Raw genomic sequence first — 16,258 nt, 5'->3', positions numbered from 1 at the left:
GAACATTTCTTAAACTGATAGAGGCCATCTATAGCAAACCCACAGCCAATATCGTATCGAATGGAGTTAAATTGAAATCATTTCCACTCAGATCAGGAACCAGGCAAGACTGTCCATTGTCTCCACTGCTTTTTAACATTGTAATGGAAGTCTTAGCCACCACAATTAGGCAAGAAAAGGTGATCAAGGGTATCCATAAAGGGTTAGAAGAAATCAAACTTTCACTCTTCACAGATGATATGATTGTATATCTGGAAAACATCAGGAATTCTACTACAAAACTCTTAGAAGTGATCAAGGAATACAGTAGCATCTCAGGTTACAAAATCAACACTCATAAATCTGTAGCCTTTATATATACCAACAATAGTCATGCTGAAAAAAGTCAAGGACTCTATTCCGTACACAGTAGTGCCAAAGAAGATGAAATATTTGGGAGTTTACTTAACAAAGGACGTGAAAGATCTCTATAAAGAGAACTATGAAACTCTAAGAAAAGAAATAGCTAAAGATGTTAACAAATGGAAAAATATACCATGCTCATGGCTGGGAAGAATCAACATTATTAAAATGTCCATACTACCCAAAGCAATATACAATTTTCATGCAATCCCTATTAGAGCTCCACTGTGAAAGATCTCGGAAAAATAATACTTCGTTTTATATGGAATCAGAAAAAACCTTGAATAGCCAAGACATTACTCAGAAATAAAAAGAAAGTAGGAGGAATCACGCTACCAGATCTCAGACTATACTATAAATTGATAATGATCAAAACAGCATGGTACTAGCACAAAAATAGAGAGATAGATGTATGGAACAGAACAAAGAACCAAGAGATGAACCCAGCTACATACCGTTATTTGATCTTTGACAAGCCAATTAAAAACATTCAGTGGGGAAAAGATTCCCTATTTAACAAATGGTGCTGGTTAAACTGGCTGGAGAGACCTGTAGAAGACTGAAACTAGACCCACACCTTTCACCATTAACTAGATAGACTCTCACTGGATTAAAGATTTAAACTTAAGACATGAAACTATAAAAATATTAGAAGAAAGTGCAGGGAAAACACTTGAAGAAATTGGCCTGGGTGAATATTTTATGAGGACCCCCTAGGCAATTGAAGCAACACCAAAAATACACACCTGGGACCTGATCAAACTAAAAAGCTTCTGCACAGCCAAGAACACAGGAAGTAAAGCAAGCAGACAGCCCTCAGAATGGGAGAAGATATTTGCAGGTTAGTTTCCGACAAAGGTTTAATAACCAGAATTCACAGAGAACTCAAATGTATTAGCAAGAAAAGAACAAGTGATCCCATCTCAGGATGGACAAGGGACTTGAAGAGAAACTTCTCTGAAGAAGACAGGAGCACGGCCTACAGACATATGAAAAAATATTCATGATCCTTAATCATCAAAGAAATGCAAATCAAAACTACTTTGAGATATCATCTAACTCCAGTAAGATTAGCCCACATCACAAAATTCCAAAACCAGGGATGCTGGCGTGGATGTGGAGTAAAGGGAACATTTCTGCACTGCTGATGGGAATGCAAACTAATACGATCCTTTTGGAAAGATGTTTGGAAAATACTTAGAGATCTAAAACAGCATTTGATCCTACAATTCCTCTACTAAGTATATACCCAGAAGACCAAAAATCACATTATAACAAAGATATTTGTACCAGAATGTTTACTGCAGCCCAATTCATAATTGCTAAGTCATGGAGGAAGCCCAAGTGCCCATCGACCCACAAATGGATTAATAAATTGTGGTATATGTACACCATGGAATACCATGGAATATTATGCAACCTTAAAGAAAGATGGAGACTTTACCACTTTCATGTTTACATGGATGGAGCTGGAACATATTCTTCTTAGTAAAGTATCTCAAGAATGGAAGAAAAAGTATCCAATGTACTCAGCCCTACTATGAAACTAATTTATAGCTTTCATATGAAAGCTATAACCCAGTTATAACCTAAGAATATGGGAAAGGGGAGAAGGAGGGGAGGGAAGGGAGGAGGATAGGTAGAGGGAGGGTAATTAGTAGGACCACACCTAGGGTGCTTCTTACAAGGGTATATGTGAAATCTACTAAGTGTAGAATATAAATGTCTTAACAATAACTAAGAAAATGCCATGAAGGCTATGTTAACCAGTTTGATGAAAATATTTCAAATTGTATATAAAACCAGCACATTGTACCCCATGATTGCATTAATGCAAAAAGCTATGATTTAATAAAAAAAGAAAAAGAAAAATAGAAAAACTAGCTGGGCATCATGGTGGGCACCTGTAGTCCCAGCTACTCAGGAGGCTGAGGCAAGAGGATCATCTGCGCCCAAGAGACGGAGGTTGCTGTAAGCTATGATGACACCATGGCACTCTACCCAGGGTGACAGAATCAGAGTCTGTCTCAAAAAAAAAAAAAAAAAAGAGTTGACTCAAATATTTCTATTTCATATATTCATACAACCACTTTGGAAAACTGGTGGTAGTATCTACTAAAGCCAAACAGGCGAATACATCTATGAACCAGCAAGTCCAATCCTAGACACATAAAAGAAATGAGTTTATCAAAATATTCATTAAAAGACATAGACAAGAGTCTTCATAGCAGCCCTTTTCTTAATTACCAAAACTTGGAAGGAAATAATCCACAATATAGGATAAGGTATATAGTATATTCATATACTGAGAATGAATGATCTGTTGCTACACACAACGTGGATATATATCACAAATGTTGACTATAAAAAAGTTAGACCCAAAAGAACACAGACTTACCTGATTCCATTTACATAAAATACAAAACCAGAAAAAATTAACCCATAGTGCTAGAAATCAGGATTATGATTACCCTGGAATGGAGGGAGGGAGTGACTAGAAGAGGGTGCATATACTACTACATGACATAGGTGCTAGTTACAGGGAGTGTTCATTTCGTGAAAATTTAATGAAGTCCACACTTCTTATGTGATTATTTTGCTTTAATGATGATATATCTCAACCTTACAAAAAAATCCCAGGAAAGCTAATCTCTTCCAAGCCTGTGAATGGCCAGGCTAGCCTTCTGGATTTCTTATGGTATGTCCAAGATACAAGCAAGGCAATGAAATCAAAGAGTTTGCTCCCTTCCCTGAGCATCCCGGAACTTAAGTCTCATGCATAGTTTGCTAAACTGGAAAGACAGTATCAAAATCAGTTCAAGAAATACACCACTGATTTGTTTGCTTGGGAGAAAATAACTCAACCAGCACCAGATCTGGCAAACTTTCTACTCTTTAGTGAAACAGCTTATCCAAATTAAGCAGATCAGCAGAGTAGACTCCCTGGTACTTTGTTCTCTTTCTCCCTTTTGGCATACGGCTGTTCCTTAATGGGAGATACCTGGAAGGAGTTCTGAAATTTGAGTTTTTGTTTTTTTCCCCACCCAAATGGCGGGTGATTGGGGCTTTCTAGTGTTAAATCTGCAATACACAATTCACCTGAACTCTGGAAAACATCTGAAAAGGCCAGATGTCCAGATATACATATGGACTTAATGTAGAGCTAACCCCCATCTCACAATGTTCTACTCACTCTCCAGCCAGCCTTACTTCACTTGAAACCAGCCCCAGCTTGGACCCCAGAGAAATCGTACATGTTGGGCGGTGCCTGTGGCTCAGTGAGTAGGGCGCCTGCCCCATATACTGAAGGTGGTGGGTTCAAACACGGCCCCGGCCAAACTGCAACAAAAAAATAGCCAGGCATTGTGGCGGGTGCCTGTAGTCCCAGCTACTCAGGAGGCTAAGGCAAGAGAATCACCTAAGCCCAAGAGATGAAGGTTGCTGTCACCGAGGGTGACAAAGTAAGACTCTGTCTCTAATAAATAAATAAAATTAAAAAAAGAAATCGTACATGTTCTAAACGTAATCAATTATCTGCATTCCTGGGGAAAGGGGTGGTTAAGATGCCTACCATTCCAGCTGAAGCTTTGCAGAGTATCTCTTAGGAGTTTGCATTCCCGGTTATACTTCCAAGCTTCCTGCATTACTTCATTCAGCTTCTCATCTTCATTTTCTCCTATTGGTAAGGGTGAGAAGAAGTTGCATTTTTTCCTGCAGCATCCTGGGGTTTTAGTGTCAGAGATGGAAGGATGTGATGTCCAATGGGTTGAGAAGTGATGTTCAAATATGCAAAACTTCACCAGACACATTCTCTTTACTACTAATCCATACATTACATGTAGACTGCTTCTGGTCTTTGGACTCTTAACATCCTCACACAAATCCTTTCATGACACCAGAGTCAGCATTAGGGGTTGGGAAACAGGCAGTGGCAGACCCTATTGCTGACCAAAGGAGTACCTGGCCAACCTAAACCCAAAAGAGGGAGAGGGCTACCATCTTTCTCCTAAGCTCATTTCTTACTTTAGAAACCATCTGAGGTATACTACATGAGGTCTCTTCAAAAGCAAGGAATCTAAGAAGATAGGTCAGCCCAACAATTTTCTGGCCTAGTACATCAAACATCTTACTCATTTGCTGAGACTAGGCCATCATATCCTGTTGAGTGGAGAGAGAACATACTGAAATAAAGCGCTTACCCCAAGGACCCATTTGTAAGTCATTCTGTCCATGATACAAGTAGCAGCAGCTAATTTTGAACTAGGGAGGTGTTCTCTTTGTATTTACAAGCTAATGGCAGCCTTGGCCTAAAAAGACTCTGGAAATAAGTTTAATAACCTGCAGCCTGATCCTGTCCACAATTTCCATTTACCATTTTCCATACCTTATCCTAGCCCTCATCAAACTAAGAAAAACACAATTATGTTGCATCTGATACTGGCAATTAAGTCAGAACTAGAAATTTCACAGAAAAACAAAGGAAGGGTAGATAGAACTTACCACATTTCTGAGTTCCCATTATCTAATGTCTTTAATGGGCACAGACTAATTTATATAATGTGTTTGTTTTCTCATAAGACAAAGATGATACAGATAACTCCAAATTAAACTACTCCTTTTGTCATATGCAGATCTGCATGTACAAACACACACACACATACATACAGAGCAATAGTAAATGATGTGACCTTTACCAGCCTGGGGGAGAATACACTGAGCAATCACATCTCGGAGCTTTTCCAAAGCAACATTTGAATCCTCGGCTCCATTCTCATGGTCGTGGATATAAACACCGTCCTTTGGCTTGGTGCTTTAAAAGTTTAAGGAAGAGGTAATAACAAGGTAAGACCCCCCACCCCCAATTCAACTCTGGACAGATATTAATTCTAAACATAGGCAACAGATTTTTCAGAAAAATAACTCCTGATACTACTGAAATTCCTGATACTATTTAAAGAATTTAGCCTCTTCATCCTATCAAGAGACAGAAAAAGGACAGACCCTGGCTGAGCTTTCAAAACCTAGCACTCAACCATTCCAGCCATGATGAAGAATTGAAGAAATAAGCTCAGTTACCCAAGTAACTTCCTCTTGCGCAGAATGGGGTTGTTCACCGAGTGCAGGGGTTTGAGACTGACTTTTAGATCCTGGATTCTCATGTTGGCCAATTGCTCTGCATGAGCCTGCTGGATTCCTGCAACCACCGCCTGAATGCAAAAAGCCAATCTCAGAAGTGGGAACGAAAAACTTAAAGTACTAAGAAACAAATTTCATTCTTATGCTGAAGGTATATAAATTCTGGTAAGACAAGAGTCTCTTCCCCATGGATCAGCAGGGTCCAGGGAACATCAGTTCAACAAAAGGTCACACAATAGTTGGCTCTTCTGGAGGGGGAATAGAACTGCAAGTAAGAAATACTAACAGGGCGGCGCCTGTGGCTCAGTGAGTAAGGCGCCGGCCCCATATGCCGAGGGTGGCGGGTTCAAACCCAGCCCCGGCCAAACGGCAACAAAAAAACAGCCAGGCGTTGTGGCGGGTGCCTGTAGTCCCAGCTACTTGGGAAGCTGAGGCAGGAGAATCGCCTAAGCCCAGGAGTTGGAGGTTGCTGTGAGCCGTGTGACACCACGGCATTCTACCGAGGGCAATAAAGTGAAACTCTGTCTCTACAAGAAAAAAAAAAAAAAAAAAAGAAATACTAACAAGGTGGGAGGCGCCTGTGGCTCAGTGAGTAGGGCGCCGGCCCCACATGACGAGGGTGGCGGGTTCAAACCCAGCCCCGGCCAAACTGCAACAGAAAAATAGCCGGGCGTTGTGGCGCGCGCCTGTAGTCCCAGCTGCTCGGGAGGCTGAGGCAAGAGAATCGCGTAAGCCCAAGAGTTAGAGGTTGCTGTGAGCCGTGTGACGCCACGGCACTCTACCCGAGGGCGGTACAGTGAGACTCTGTCTCTACAAAAAAAAAAAAAAAAAGAAATACTAACAAGGCTTATGCTCACAGCCATTGACAAGGTCAAGTGTGAAGAGAGGCAAATACGTGCATCTGGCATTTACTCACTACACTTTGCCTCCAAAGTGTAGATCAAGCTTGAGGGATACACCCTCATGAACTGACACCATAACCTGGTTGATAAACCAGTCAGTTTAAAATGAAAAATAGTTATGGACTCAGGAACTCTTAAAATTTGTGTCTTTATGAACAGTGTGCACTTTCTTTCTTTTTTTTTCAGACAGAGTCTCACTATGTCACCCCTTGGTAGAGTGCCGTGACATCACAGCTCATGGCAACCTCCAACTCTTGGGCTTAAGCGATTCTCTTGCCTCAGCCTCCCTCAGCTGGGACTACAGGAACCCGCGATAACACCCAGCTATTTTTTTGTTTGTAGTTGTCACTGTTGATTTTTAGCTGGCCCAGGCTGGGTTTGAATACACCAGCCCCTGTGTATGTGGCTGGTGCCCTACCCACTGAGCTATGGGCCCTGCCCTAGTATGTGCTTTCACTATGGTAGACCAAATCAGCAGAAAGCTTCACAGGAATGATATGATCTCATTTTTGTATTTTAAAAAAGAACAAACTTGTGTGTCCTGGGATGGGGAGAGAGCTTTCCTCAGAAGAAGATTAGGAGGGATAAATCAAGCTATAGTATTACCTCACCTCAGAGGGGTAAGACTAGCAGGGGAATGAAAGGGAACTTTTGCTTTCTATTGTAATACCTCTACATTGTCTGAATTTTCACAACAAAATTTGACATCTTTCAAAAGTCGATCTTTGATAAGCATGCAATTAGATCAGGAAGAGTTCAACCTCATTTATGGACACTGTATATTCATAGCTAGCCCTGGCTACACTCTCTTGGAACTTTGTATCCACCTCTTCATCAGTAATGACCCAACCAAAAAGACAGAGATAGCACAAGGTCATGAGCTCAGGCTCCTAGACAGGGCCTGGATTAATACTTTTCAGCATTTATCTATGGGACCATTTTCTGTGCTTCCAAAGTTGACCATTCCATATCCTGATTACAATTTCTTTCTTTTTTTTTTTTTTTTTTTGAGACAGAGTCTCACTTTGTCACCCCTGATAGAGTACCATGGCCTTATAATGGACTGCAACCTCTAACTCTTAGGCTCAAGTGATTCTCTTGCCTCAGCCTCTCGAGTAGCTGGGACTACAGAAAACTGGCACAACACCCAGCTATTTTTAGAGATGGGGTCTCGCTCTAGCTCAGGCTGGTCTCAAACCCGTGAGCTCAGGAGATCTGCCCACCTTGGCCTCCCAAAGTGCTGGGATACAGGTGTGAGCCACCACACCCGGCCCATAATTTCTTTAGAAATAGGAACATACTGTCCAGTACAGTTTCATCTTATAGCCACTCTTTTTCATAAACAAGATTCTGTATGCCCAGATTTAACTTCATTATGTACAGATTTTTAAGTAACTCCAGAAAGCAATCTTACCTCCTTATTTTTAAGATCTTGAAGAATGCCATATTTTGCTTCCATGCTGACAACCAGAATCTAAGTAATCCCTTTGGCTTTTGGACTGACCAAACCATTTCTGGACTATAGGGCATATTTAAACCAGGAATACAACACCCACAAATCAAAGAGATGACATAAAACTTCTTTACTCCAGCTTTCTTTTCTCTGCCATGTTCCAGCTAAACTTGGCATTCTTTTTTCCCATTTGTTTATTCTTTCTTTCTTTTTTTTTGGAGACAGAGTCCCAATATGTGGCCTTCAGTAGAGTGCCATGGCATTACAGCTCACAGCAACCTCAAACTCTTGAACTCAAGTGTTTCTCTTGCCTTAGCCTCCCAAGTAGCTGGGACTACAGGCACCCACCACAATGCCTGCTTTTTTGAGTCTCACACAGAGTTTCACTATGTTGCCCTTGGTAGAGTGCCGGGGTGTCAGACTACAGGCACCTGCCAGAATGCCCAGCTATATATATATATATATTTGTTGTTGTTGTTGTTGTTGCAGTTGTCATTGTTGTTTAGCTGGCCTGGGTCAGGTTTGAACCCACCACCCTTGGTGTACATGGCTGGTGCCATAACCACTGTGCTATGGGCCCCAAGCCAGTCGGCTATTTATTTGTTGTAGTTGTCACTGTTGTTTAATAGGCCAAGGCGGGGTTCAAACCCACCAGCTCTGGTATATGTGGCCAGCACCCTAAAGGCTGAGCTATAGGTGCTCAGCCTGCTTATTCTTTCTCATACTTCCATCCCCATCTCTTCAAAGCTGGTAACACTCAAGTCTATGCCACTGCCTTGACCTTTCAGTCACAGTTTAGTACCATGCTACACATTTCATTCATTTGAATGTTCCTCTGCCACCTCAAACACTATCTAGAACCAAAGAGACCTCATCAAAAATAGCCTCCTTCAATGTCATAGCTAGCCCTGGCTATGTCAGGTACAGTGGCTCACACCTGTAATCCCAGCACTTGGCAGACTGAGGTGGATGGAGTGCCTGAGCTCATGAGTTCGAGACCAACCTGAGCAAGAGCTGACTCCATCTCTAAAAATAGTGCCTCGGAAAAAAACAAACAAACAAACAAAAAAAAAAAACAAATACCCAGCCTCCTTCTTAATTTGTATTACCAGAAAAGCTACTCAACTGTTTCTTGGTATCTAGGCCAGTAGTTCTTAACCTTCCTAATGGATAATGTATTTTCTTATCTCTTTTCTTTTTTAGAGACAGAGTCTCACTTTGTCACCCTCAGTAGCGTGCCATGGCGTCATAGCTCACAGCCACCTCCAGCTCTTGGGCTTAGGCGATTCTCTTGCCTCAGCCTCCTGAGTAGCTAGAACTACAGGCGCCCACCACAATGCCCAGCTATTTTTTTGTTGCAGTTTGGCTGGGGCTGGGTTCAAACCCGCCACCCTCGGCATATGGGACTGGTGCCTTATTCACTGAACCACAGGCTGCTGCCCAGCCACAATGTATTTTTATTGTTAAAAGGGGTCGCAACCCACAGGTTGATCTAGGCAGTCATCAACAATTGTAGAAATTTGTCTGGAAAAATATTGAGCCTATGCATTCAGCTGTTTCTCTGCTTCCAGAGCCTGCCTCAGCTCCCAGATTACTGCAAACATCCTAGGATGGCAAGTCTCCAAGTCTGGTTGACCATCCTTAAATATCTTCCCGGTAGCAAATCTCTTCTCAAAAATCTATTATGCCTCTCAGATACATCTCACTAAGACTTAATTCCCTCTGTCTACTTCCAAAGCCTGTCCTGTCACACTCATTTCACTGACTTCCATTAGTGAGGCCATGTAGTTTTTCCTACTGATGCGCTTCTTTTGCTTTCATTGTTGACTGCACCTGGGCACTTACACAGTCTCTGCACTCTTTAAGGACAGCGCAAGCCTGAAAGAGCTCAGATGCTGCCACACAGTGGATAGTTAATAAATGTGAGAGGTTTTGCCTTCTTGCTGAGCAAATTATACCCCTTTAAAGATTTTTCTGAATCCACACAGCATTCACAGAAAATTAACATGCAAAACTCTGATGTCTGAAATGTTCCCTCTTGGTTTTGTGTTTATTGGCCTTGCCTTCCCAAACAGTCTCATTAAACCCTTTGGAGGATGAGAGGGTATCTCATACCACTCTGTGAACCCAACCCTATAGCAAAAATACGAAGGATATTCTTTTAAGTGTCCCCTTAGTTTATATTTACCAAGCCTTGATCTGGTCTTTTATGGAAAGAGTTCTTTATTTTGGACACTGATTCTCAGGAAACCAGAGATGATGCTCTGGGAAAGACTACATATTCTGCATAATTTTGCCTTTAACCCTTCACTGAGTCAGGCCCCTAGCATTCCTTCTCAAGACAGCCTTTTCAGCCAACAAAATAAGCATCTTTCAGAACCTTATCCATCATCAGTTGAGCAGAGGGTAGCACATTATCCAGGGCCTCAGTCGAGTTGAGCCAGGGGTGGTCCAACACTCCCTCGATGGTGAGTCTTTCCTCTGGTTTGACTTTCAGGAGCCTGTGGAGAAAATGCCAATAGGGTTGCCATGCACAGATGATCCCTAAAAGCCATAGGAAGTTTCTGGGTATGGCTCTAAGAGCTCTGGCTTCTTGTGACTTTTCACCAACTTCTGTTAGCCTAGGCTTTCTATCTACAGGACATTCTGCAGGGTGGGATTCTAGTCCCTAACCATTTGTTGTGGGGTTGTGTGGCCTGGAGCAGTCCTTTCTAGAGTAGACGAAGGAAGATAAAAAAGACAGGAAAAGGCTTAATCTAATGATGCTTCAGACTGAGTTCTAGGGCTCAATAAGGTAATCCTACATATGGCTTATAATTCCTGAGACCATGATTCTCCATATTGGGGTTTCTAGGACAATGGGCTCTAAAAGGAACTCAAAGTGCTCTTTTGGCTGATAGTGACTGCAAAGTTTGTGAAATAAGTTACTTCATACTTCTTCACATCTCATCCATTCCTGCTGATGTAGTTCCTAGCTCACCTCAGCATGCCCTGCCCCGCAACTCCTCTCGTTACAAATGTCAAGGTCAGGACAACATGCCTAATTGCTTTTTCAGATTGTATGCAACCTTCTGGATCACTCTGAACAAACAGCTTCAGATTTCAAAAGAAATAATTCCAAAACTGTAGAAGATGATGAATGTTGCTTCAGGGACAAGAATTAGGGTTTTGATTAAATAGTTATAAATAGTACGAAAATAGCATGTGAAGACAGGTGTTGATTTAAACATTGCCCCTACTCTCCTAAAAAAAATATTTTTTTGTTTTTTTAGAGACAGAGTCTCACTTTATCACCCTCAGTTGAGTGCCGTAGCATCACAGCTCATAGCAATCTCCATCTCTTGGGCTTAGGTGATTTTCTTGCCTCAGCCACCCAAGTAGCTGGGACTACAGGCGCCCGCCACAACGCCCAGCTATTTTTTTGTTGCAGTTTGGCTGGGGCCGGGTTTGAACCCACCACCCTCGGTATATGGGGCCGGCGTCCTACCCACTGAGCCACAGGCTCCGCCCTCTCCTTAAAACTTTTATTTTACTTTTTTGGTTTTTTTTTTTTTTTTTTGAGACAGAGTCTTACTTTGTTGCCCTGGGTACAGTGTCGTGGCATTGTAGCTCACAGCAACCTCAAATTCTTGGGCTCAAGTGATCCTCCCAAGTAGCTGGGACTACAGATGTCCACCACAACACTGGCTATTTTTAGAGACTGGGTTTCACTCTGGCTCAGGTTGGTCTCCAACCTGTGAGCTCAGACGATCCACCTGCCTCAGCCTCCCAGGGAATATAGGCGTGAGCCACTGCACCTGGCCTAAGAACTTTTATTTTAGAAAATAGTCCCTTTTTATAGCATACAGGTCCCCTAACCAACAAGACAAGCTAACTTTTATTAATTAATTTATTTAGACAGAGTCTTACTCTGTTGCCCTGGCTAGAGTGCTGTAGTGTTAGTCTAACTCACAGCAACCTCTAACTCCCGGGTTCAAGTGATCCTCCTGCTGCAGCCTCCCAAGTAGCTGTGACTACAAACACCTTCCACAACACTCACCTACAAGCTCACTTTTAAAAGGGAGTAACCTCCATGAAGAAATGGCTGTACTATCAGGGGAAAGTTCCCAGGTTTTGCCCCTTTAACACTTACCTTTATCCCAATACAGATGAAGAAACTGAGAACAACAAAGGAGAAACTGCTTAGTAAAAACCAAGCAGTAAGAATATGGGGATGGTGTCTAAGGCCACAGGCAGAAAAAGTAAACATACCTCAAATTTAGGTCTGACTTGTAACCTAGTCCTCTAGTTACCAAAGGACCCTGAATGTCAACTCACTGTCTCCTACTAACTAGCCCTAATTCTTATTAAATCTTCCCATCTTAATATGTTAGAGCAACCAACTGGCAGTGGGAAGGCTGGAGTGGGAAGGCTGGATTCTGCAACCATACACTTGCAGAATCCAAAGAATGAGAAGTCAAACATGTCGTCATTATCATCGTCTCAGCACTCCAGTTCAATCGCCAGTATGTCATGCTGGCTTAAGGAGGGCCCACCATAAGTTTATAATTTAGCAATCTGATCTAATGCCCAGGGAGGCTGGCTATGGAGGGACGTGGGTTCACAACTCTCGGGACAAAGTCTAGGGATGCAAAAGGAAGGAAAAAAGTCTCATTTCCACTGAGGCACAGACACTGAGACCTCTCACTCAGTGTCCAGGGATAAGATTTCTGTGATATGAAAATGGGAAGAAGCCTACCTGGGAGACCAATGACTTTTCTCTACCCAGCAATCCCTTGAGCTCCACCACCATAGCCTCCCCACTCAGCAACCCTTGGACTCACTTCCTGACAACATCTTTGGCCATCTCTGAAATCTGACTCCATTCTTCCTCTGGGAACTCGAAACTGCCTGTCATGATCTTTCTTCGCATGTCCTTAGGGATAGTCCGGCTGTGGTGTTTGGAGTAAAAAGGAGGGTAACCACAGAGCATCACATAAATAATCACTCCTAGGGACCATAAGTCACAACTCTGAAAGCAAAAAAGAAAATGGTTACTCATAGCAGTGGTAGAATGCCAAAATAAAGCGCCCATAACAGGACCAGGAAAAGCCCCTGTCATATATAGGCTGATATCACTAAGAATCACTTAACAGAGATTGGGGAAGTTTCAGGAAGTCTCAGAAGAACCAAACTTTCCGTATTTTTTCTATGCCACCTTTGCTATATATATTGTGCACCATCATACAAGGCCAGTCTGAGCGCAAGTAAGTAAGTATTTTATTCAGCATAGGCCCAAGTGTCTATCTGATTTTTTTTTTTGAGACAGAGCCTCAAGCTGTTGCCCTGGGTAGAGTACTGTGGCATCACAGCTCACAGCAACCTCCAACTCCTGGGCTCAAGCGAGTCTCCTGACTCCACCTCCCAAGTAGCCACAGGCGCCAAGCCTATCTGATTTTTTTTTTTTTTTTTTTGGACATAGAGTCTCACTTTGTTGCCCTTGATAGAGTCCCATGGCATCACAGCTCCCAGCAATCTCAAACTCTTGGGGTTAAGCGATTCTCTTGCCTCAGCCTTCCAGTAGGTGGGACTACAGGCACCTGCAACAATGCCCAGCCTGGCTGTTTTCTTTTCGTTTTTTATTGTCATCATTGTTGTTTAGCAGGCCCCGGCTGGGTTTGACCCCACCAGCCCTGGTGCATGTGGCCGGCACTCTAACCACTGAGCCATGGGCACCAAGCCATACCTATCTGATTCTTGAGTACAGGTAGAGATTACTTTGCCTTCAGCCAGAGAAGTAATAGATATAAACCTGCTGGCTGTGAAACATGTGCAGAAACAAAGCAGCTAAGACACATGTAAGCTGATCTTATAATACAGTATAATATAGCATAAGCCATTTTGTAAAGGCCCAAAGCAGCTGGACACAGAACAGGGAGAGACATCAGAGGAAAGAATAAGAGATCTTAAAGCCTTCCTTTGGCCATGAAAGATTCACTAAGCCCATTTCCAAGAATGTATACCATTCTGGGGGAAGATATTAAGAAAGAAAGAAAACTGTCACCAACTACCATGTTTGTAGGTATTAAGGTGACTACATGGACTATAATCAATATACTGATTACTAATTTTAAAATGATTTCTATGTTAGTTAAATACAGCTCCACCTGCTTGGAAACTGGGTCTGCAGAGACTTCCATGCAAACCTCTCTTGAATTGGGGAATAAAAGAGGTTTCTGTCTGAGAAGGGAGGCCCGGTGAGCATGCCAGTGGGGCCTCAACACTCCCCCTTACACCATAGCTGTGTGCTACTAGGAGGGGAGCCTGGAAAGGGGGTGACTCCAGTACTTGTCCATGTTTTAGAATCACACTAAGTGGCTGCAGTGGATGATGTGACTCATGTATTAGAACACAATCATGGTATAAAATTAGAGAGGAAAGAAAAGCCCTTAAGTCCCTCACTTTACAGATTGCTTCAACTCTTAGGTCCCCTTGTGAGGAACAAAACTAAGTAACCTCACCAATGTCATGCAGCTAAGGAGTGTTGGAGCCAGAGCAGGTCTCCCAGCCTACTGCCATTTACCACTTTGACTTCTTCTCTATTATCTACATCCAGCCTCAAGTCCCCCAAAAGCTGCACTTTTTTTCTGAACTACTTCAGTGACTCTACAACCTATTTCAAGAGGACTCAAACCTCTTGGGTTTTAGAATAGAGATGTTTGGGTTTGGCACTTGTGGCTCAAGGGGCTAAGGCGCCAGCCGCATACACCTGAGCGGGCGCGTTTGAATCCGGCCTGGGCCCGCCAAACAACAATGACAGCTGCAACCAAAAAATAGCCAGGTGTTTTGGCGGGTGCCTGTAGTCCCAGCTTTTTGGGAGGCTGAGGCAAGAGAATTGCTTAAGCCCAGGAGTTGGAGGTTGCTGTGAGTTGTGAAGCCACAGCACTCTACCCAGGGCAACAGCTTGAGGCTTTGTCTCAAAAAAGAAAAAGAATAGAGATGTTTGATATGTGGGCTACAGATTAGGAACCGTGATAGTACCAGGTAACATTTAGGAGCTCTTGCTTTCTGTACTGGATATTGTTTTTGGTTTTTTTTTTTTTTGAGACAACGTCTCAATATGTCGCCCTCCATAGAGTGCCGTGACATCACAGCTCACAGCAACCTCCAACTCCTGGGCTTAAGCGATTCTCTTGCCTCAGCCTCCCAAGTAGCTGAGACTACAGGTACCCACCACAACGCCTGGCTATTTTTTGTTGCAGTTGTCATTGTTTTAGCTGCCCCGGGCTGGATTCAAACCCACCAGCCTCAGTGTATGTGGCTGGTGCTGGTGCCGTAACCACTGTGCTACAGGTGCCAAGCCTGTACTGGATATTGTTCTAAGTTGGGTATTTTACAGGGTAAGGAAGAATGGTACCTGGTGGAAGTAAGCCAATGTCTTATCTAAGTTCAATGTGGTCAGTGGTTTGAACAGACAACCAAATAAATAACCTAATAGGTGATCAGGGCCCATACATCCTGCTGCAAAAGCTAAATGAGAACCTGATTGCATATTTCATCAAAGAAAACCTTGAATTCCAAATGCTTTTCTGCAAGCCTGGCTGATTCCACTCTTTGGGGAAAGAACGTTAAGGGTAAGAATGGAAAAAAAAAAGGGGGGGGGGGGAGAATGGAATCAGCCACATTCCCAGGGAGCTACAAACATCTCATAGAAAGACAGGGGCTACTTCTACCAGGTGAAGATAAATATTGCTTTCCCTACCTTGTTATAAGTGTAGGGTGTTGGTGAGGTAGGTATGATGCCAGATTTCTCCTTCTGATGTCTACTCTGCGCTTCCAGTACCTATTGAGAGTCATGCCAAAGAAGACAATTTACTGAAATTCATACCGCCAATGATCTACAACTTGAGACAGACTACTTTAAGGTTGAAGAAGATAGACAATCTGCAATTAACAATTTAAAGGGTGGGGGCGGTTGGGCACAGTGGCTCAGGCCTATAATCCTAGCACTCTGGGAGGCCAAAGTAGGCAGATCAGTTGAGCTCAGGAGTTGGAGACCAGCCTGAGCAAAAGTGAGACCCTGTCTCTATTAAAAATAGAAAAACTAGGGCGGCGCCTGTGGCTCAGTCGGTAAGGCGCCGGCCCCATATACCAAGGGTGACGGGTTCAAACCCAGCCCCGGCCAAACTGCAACCAAAAAATAGCTGGGCGTTGTGGCGGGCGCCTGTAGTCCCAGCTGCCTGGGAGGCCGAGGCAAGAGAATCGCTTAAGCCCAGGAGTTGGAGGTTGCTGTGAGCTGTGACGCCATGTCACTCTACTGAGTGAGACTGTCTCAAAAAAAAAAAAACAAAAAAACAGCAAAACTGAGGCAAGAGGATCACTTGAC

At 43.0% G+C, this 16,258-nt stretch overlaps 1 protein-coding gene across 5 annotated transcripts in view; it reads right to left on the bottom strand.

Annotated features, from left to right (window-relative positions):
- MAPKAPK5 (MAPK activated protein kinase 5) overlaps window positions 1-16,258 on the bottom strand; it is a 79,752-nt gene that overhangs the window by 6,982 nt on the left and 56,512 nt on the right. For 2 of the 5 annotated variants that reach the window (XM_053590259.1, XM_053590262.1), the window contains 6 exons: window positions 15,635-15,715; window positions 12,717-12,904; window positions 10,274-10,394; window positions 5,479-5,609; window positions 5,091-5,212; window positions 3,974-4,078 (listed from right to left, as the gene is read on the bottom strand). In XM_053590259.1, the coding sequence (XP_053446234.1) occupies window positions 3,974-4,078; window positions 5,091-5,212; window positions 5,479-5,609; window positions 10,274-10,394; window positions 12,717-12,904; window positions 15,635-15,715 (748 nt within the window). The remainder of the gene's footprint in view (window positions 1-3,973; window positions 4,079-5,090; window positions 5,213-5,478; window positions 5,610-10,273; window positions 10,395-12,716; window positions 12,905-15,634; window positions 15,716-16,258) is intronic. The other 3 variants (XM_053590260.1, XM_053590263.1, XM_053590261.1) reach the window with 2 other exon arrangements.

Source organism: Nycticebus coucang, chromosome 4 (genome assembly GCF_027406575.1).
Source record: "Nycticebus coucang isolate mNycCou1 chromosome 4, mNycCou1.pri, whole genome shotgun sequence".
NCBI classification, from domain to species: domain Eukaryota; kingdom Metazoa; phylum Chordata; class Mammalia; order Primates; family Lorisidae; genus Nycticebus; species Nycticebus coucang.
This window is presented reverse-complemented; position numbering and strand designations above follow the sequence as displayed.